General features: G+C 27.0%; 1 protein-coding gene across 1 annotated transcript; it reads left to right on the top strand.

Annotated features, from left to right (window-relative positions):
• The first annotated feature begins 888 nt into the window (after positions 1-888).
• LOC145845210 (uncharacterized) lies at positions 889-3,029 on the top strand. Its single transcript, XM_082952634.1, has 5 exons — positions 889-946; positions 1,018-1,165; positions 1,916-2,049; positions 2,288-2,447; positions 2,894-3,029. The coding sequence occupies exons 1-5, from the start codon at positions 889-891 to the stop codon at positions 3,027-3,029; spliced, it is 636 nt and encodes a 211-aa protein (XP_082808760.1).
• The last annotated feature ends 389 nt before the right edge of the window (positions 3,030-3,418 follow it).

The raw sequence follows: 3,418 nt of genomic DNA, 5'->3' as shown, positions 1-3,418 counted from the left end.
TTAACTTAATCATAAAATAATAGATAACAAGTGATAGTAAAAAAGTTATATTTTAAAAGCTGTATGAGAAAGTTAATGTTTAAAAAGTAGTTGTAGAATAGTTAAATAACAGAATATGTGCATCTGAAATGAAATTTACTTTCAATAACTACAAGTTTTATAAAATAAAAAGTTAACATACGTAAAAAAACAGTGTTTAACTTTTCAAAAAAGAACTTAATTGTTTAGAAATTGCTAATGATAGTTATTACTTAAGTTAAAAAATTTCAAATGTAAGTTAAAAAATTTGTTGTGGACTATTACTTTTTGTACTCAACTTTTGTTTATTTCTTATAAAGCTTATGAATATATTTCTAGCATAGTTTTGTGAATAACCGCTAAAATAAAATGTAAGCTTTTTAATAAGAAAAACTTTTGAGAATAAATTTAAAGTAAATACAATTTTTCAAGCTTATGTTTTTTTTTATATATTGTTATAAAAAAGTAATAATAATTATATTTTTATTAAACTTACTTTATTAATTTTAAAACAAAATAAGAATGCTTCTAAACTCCGAAGCAAACAGTCTACAAACTTAAAAAGTATATATACTTACTATTATAATTACGGTATTTTGAATAGTTTTTCTTATAGAATTAAAATAAGCTTTCTTTTTTCGATTTTTAAATGTAAAAAAATCTAGTTTAACTTATAAAACTTTTATGCAAAGCTATTTCAGGTAAATTTCATTTGGTATCAGCTAATTACTTGCGAAATTTAGAAATATTGTTTCATTATATGGTAAGAAAGTTTTTACAAAATTCTTACTACTGTTTTTAACTTTTGAGCGATATAAAAAATAGTTTTATGTTCGACTTTTCATTTAGATTTTAAATAGAACCTTTCAAATGAAATTTTGTTTGGCAATTCTTCTAGCCTTGGGCTACTTGAGTCTTACTACAGCAAGTAAGTTTATAAAAAAAACAAAACGTACTACAATTTAATTAAATTTGTTTACAAATGAACAAAAATTGTAGGTAATGGTTACACGTGGTCTCAATGGTTCGACAGAGACAATCCCACTTTTAAAGAGGACCACGAAACACTGGCCAATATAAGGAAGAAATGGCCCAAAAGGGTGTGCAAGAACCCGGTGGCTATCGAAGCAAGGCTTACTGATGGCAGGTATGCCAGTGTGGTTACTATTTTTCATTAATATCTAAAATAATAAGGTGTAGAAAAAAAAATTCACATTTTAATTTACCGAGGTTTGAGTATTTTTTTATTAGTAAAAATTACTCTTTAAGACAAAAGTACATTAGTTTAAAGCGGGAAGCTTGTTAAACGATTTCCACTTTATTTTTTCGAAGGCGTCGTGAAACTAATTGCATCGTTTAGAGTTTTTTATATTGCCGCTTTAAAACAGAAAAATAAAAGTTGAAGCAAAATAGTTTAGTAGCAACATTTTAAAATGTTAAAAATCCGTTGTTTTCATACAGTAATTATATTTTACTTTTGTAAAGAATCAAAAGCTAAGCACTTTTTAAAGTAATTACAAAATTTTTAAACAAAATCAATTTCATTATAAAGTTTAAAAACAAAAAGACTAAATTGAGTAAAAAAATTTACATATTGTAATAAATAATTTACTTTTTAATTACAAACTATTTGCAAATTTCACTTTTTTAAACAGGCATTAACTATAAAATCTTATAAAGCTGTAAAGTTTTGATATTCTGAATATATTCAAATTTATTATGCTTAAACTTATTGAACCTTTGTTAAAATCTTTATTTTAAAATCAAATTTGATAGACAAAAAGCTTATTTTATAAGTTTTTATTTTAGTAAATCAAAATCACGCAACTGTAGGTTATTAAGGTGCATATTTAAAATCTTAAAGTTACAAAAGTAAAATAAAAAAATATTTTAACAGATTTATCACCCAATCTCGTAATAAGTTGTTTGTTTTTTCCGCTTCCGTAGGACTCAGATGCAGGAATGTAGATCAGCCGGGAAAGAAGAAGGTAAAATGCAAGGACTTCAAGGTTCGCTGGTTGTGCAAAACAGGTTAGTGAAAAAGTAAATACAAAAACAGAAAAAGAGCATAAAGTCTCTTGCAAAGACAAGTACAAGCTTCCAACAAACATAACAGTTTTATGTACCAAATAATTGCAATGAAAAATGTCTGAGCTTAAACTGTAAATTGAGTTTGTGGACTTTAGTACAGATTAAAGTAGAGCTGAAAAAAAAAGTTTTTTTATATGACAAGTAGTTGAAAGTTTCAATTGAAAAACTATTCTAACAGATCCTGATGCCCCGGACGCAAAATGGACGAGCTGGCTGAACAGGGACAAGCCAACCTTCAAGGCGGACTACGAAATGTTCCAGGCGTTCAAGGACGATGGTGAAGACGAGGTCAGTGACTGCGTGCCCATCGCCACAAACGTCTTGCTCGCTAACGGAACGTGAGGATATTGTTTTGTATTGTTTATGTATTAAGATATAACTTTATTTTGAACTTTTTTCAATAAAAAGTATGAGTATTTTTGATTTTCAATTTCTGTTTTTTTATAGAAAAATTAACTTTAGGCTTAAAAATAAGTTATAAAATATTTTTTGCAGTTTTTAAGAAAAAAAAAAAAGTTATTTCTCGCCAATAAAACTTAACTTTACCTAGCATACTTGCTAAACGAATTGCTTTGATAACTTGGGCGTGAAATTTTAATATAAAACAAACAAATGTTCATTACTCAATTTTTATAACAAACATTAACATTTTTGAATCTTTACTACTAAGTTGCTTAATAATCTTTGCAGCACAAAGTGCATTAAGAATTTGCTGAAGACCCAAGTAAACTTTAGAATCAAATAAAACCAACACTTTTTAAAACAAAAACTAAAAACATTCCAGCCACATATCTGAGTCGGGCAACAAAGTGTACATGAGCGCCTCCAGTGGATTCCGATGCGTCAACAGTGAAAATGACGGCAAGTGTTTGGATTACCAGGTTCAGTTCCTCTGCCTGCCTGACCCAAGCATACCTTAAAAACCGATTATATTTATCAACAACATTTTTTTTGATAAAAAAAATTGTTTTTCAAACTTTTTTAAATATATAAGCTTGATTTAGTTTTAATCAAAAAACAAACTTACTTATTAAGTTTTGTAAAACAAAACCGGTTGTTGATCTTTTTTTTTAATCGTTTTGATAGCTATAAAACTAAATTAAATAAAGTCTGTTTTTTATTTTGTTAGTCTTAATGTGTAACTTTAAATTTTTAAATGTGCTCCAAAGATAAGCTTGTTGCCACTAAACTTATTAATTAAACATACAAAATTTAAAACTATAAACTAACGTACAGCAAAAATACAGCAAAAATTACCAAGAACCAAGTTTAACTTGTTTTTTATTCCCGATATGTCTCAACCAAGCCT

This window comes from Thalia democratica, chromosome 9, assembly GCF_965202585.1.
Source record: "Thalia democratica chromosome 9, ktThaDemo2.hap1.1, whole genome shotgun sequence".
In the NCBI taxonomy this organism is placed as follows: domain Eukaryota; kingdom Metazoa; phylum Chordata; class Thaliacea; order Salpida; family Salpidae; genus Thalia; species Thalia democratica.
Note: the sequence above shows the minus strand (reverse complement) of the source record. Positions and strands in the feature narration are given on the sequence as shown.

Bases quoted from the DNA above. Each gene is read 5' to 3' on its own strand.
- LOC145845210 (XM_082952634.1), top strand. From the start codon at position 889: ATGAAATTTTGTTTGGCAATTCTTCTAGCCTTGGGCTACTTGAGTCTT. The intron at 947-1,017 runs GTAAGTTTATAA...CAAAAATTGTAG, and splicing joins CTTGAGTCTTACTACAGCAA to GTAATGGTTACACGTGGTCT. The intron at 1,166-1,915 runs GTATGCCAGTGT...ATATTTTAACAG, and splicing joins GCAAGGCTTACTGATGGCAG to ATTTATCACCCAATCTCGTA.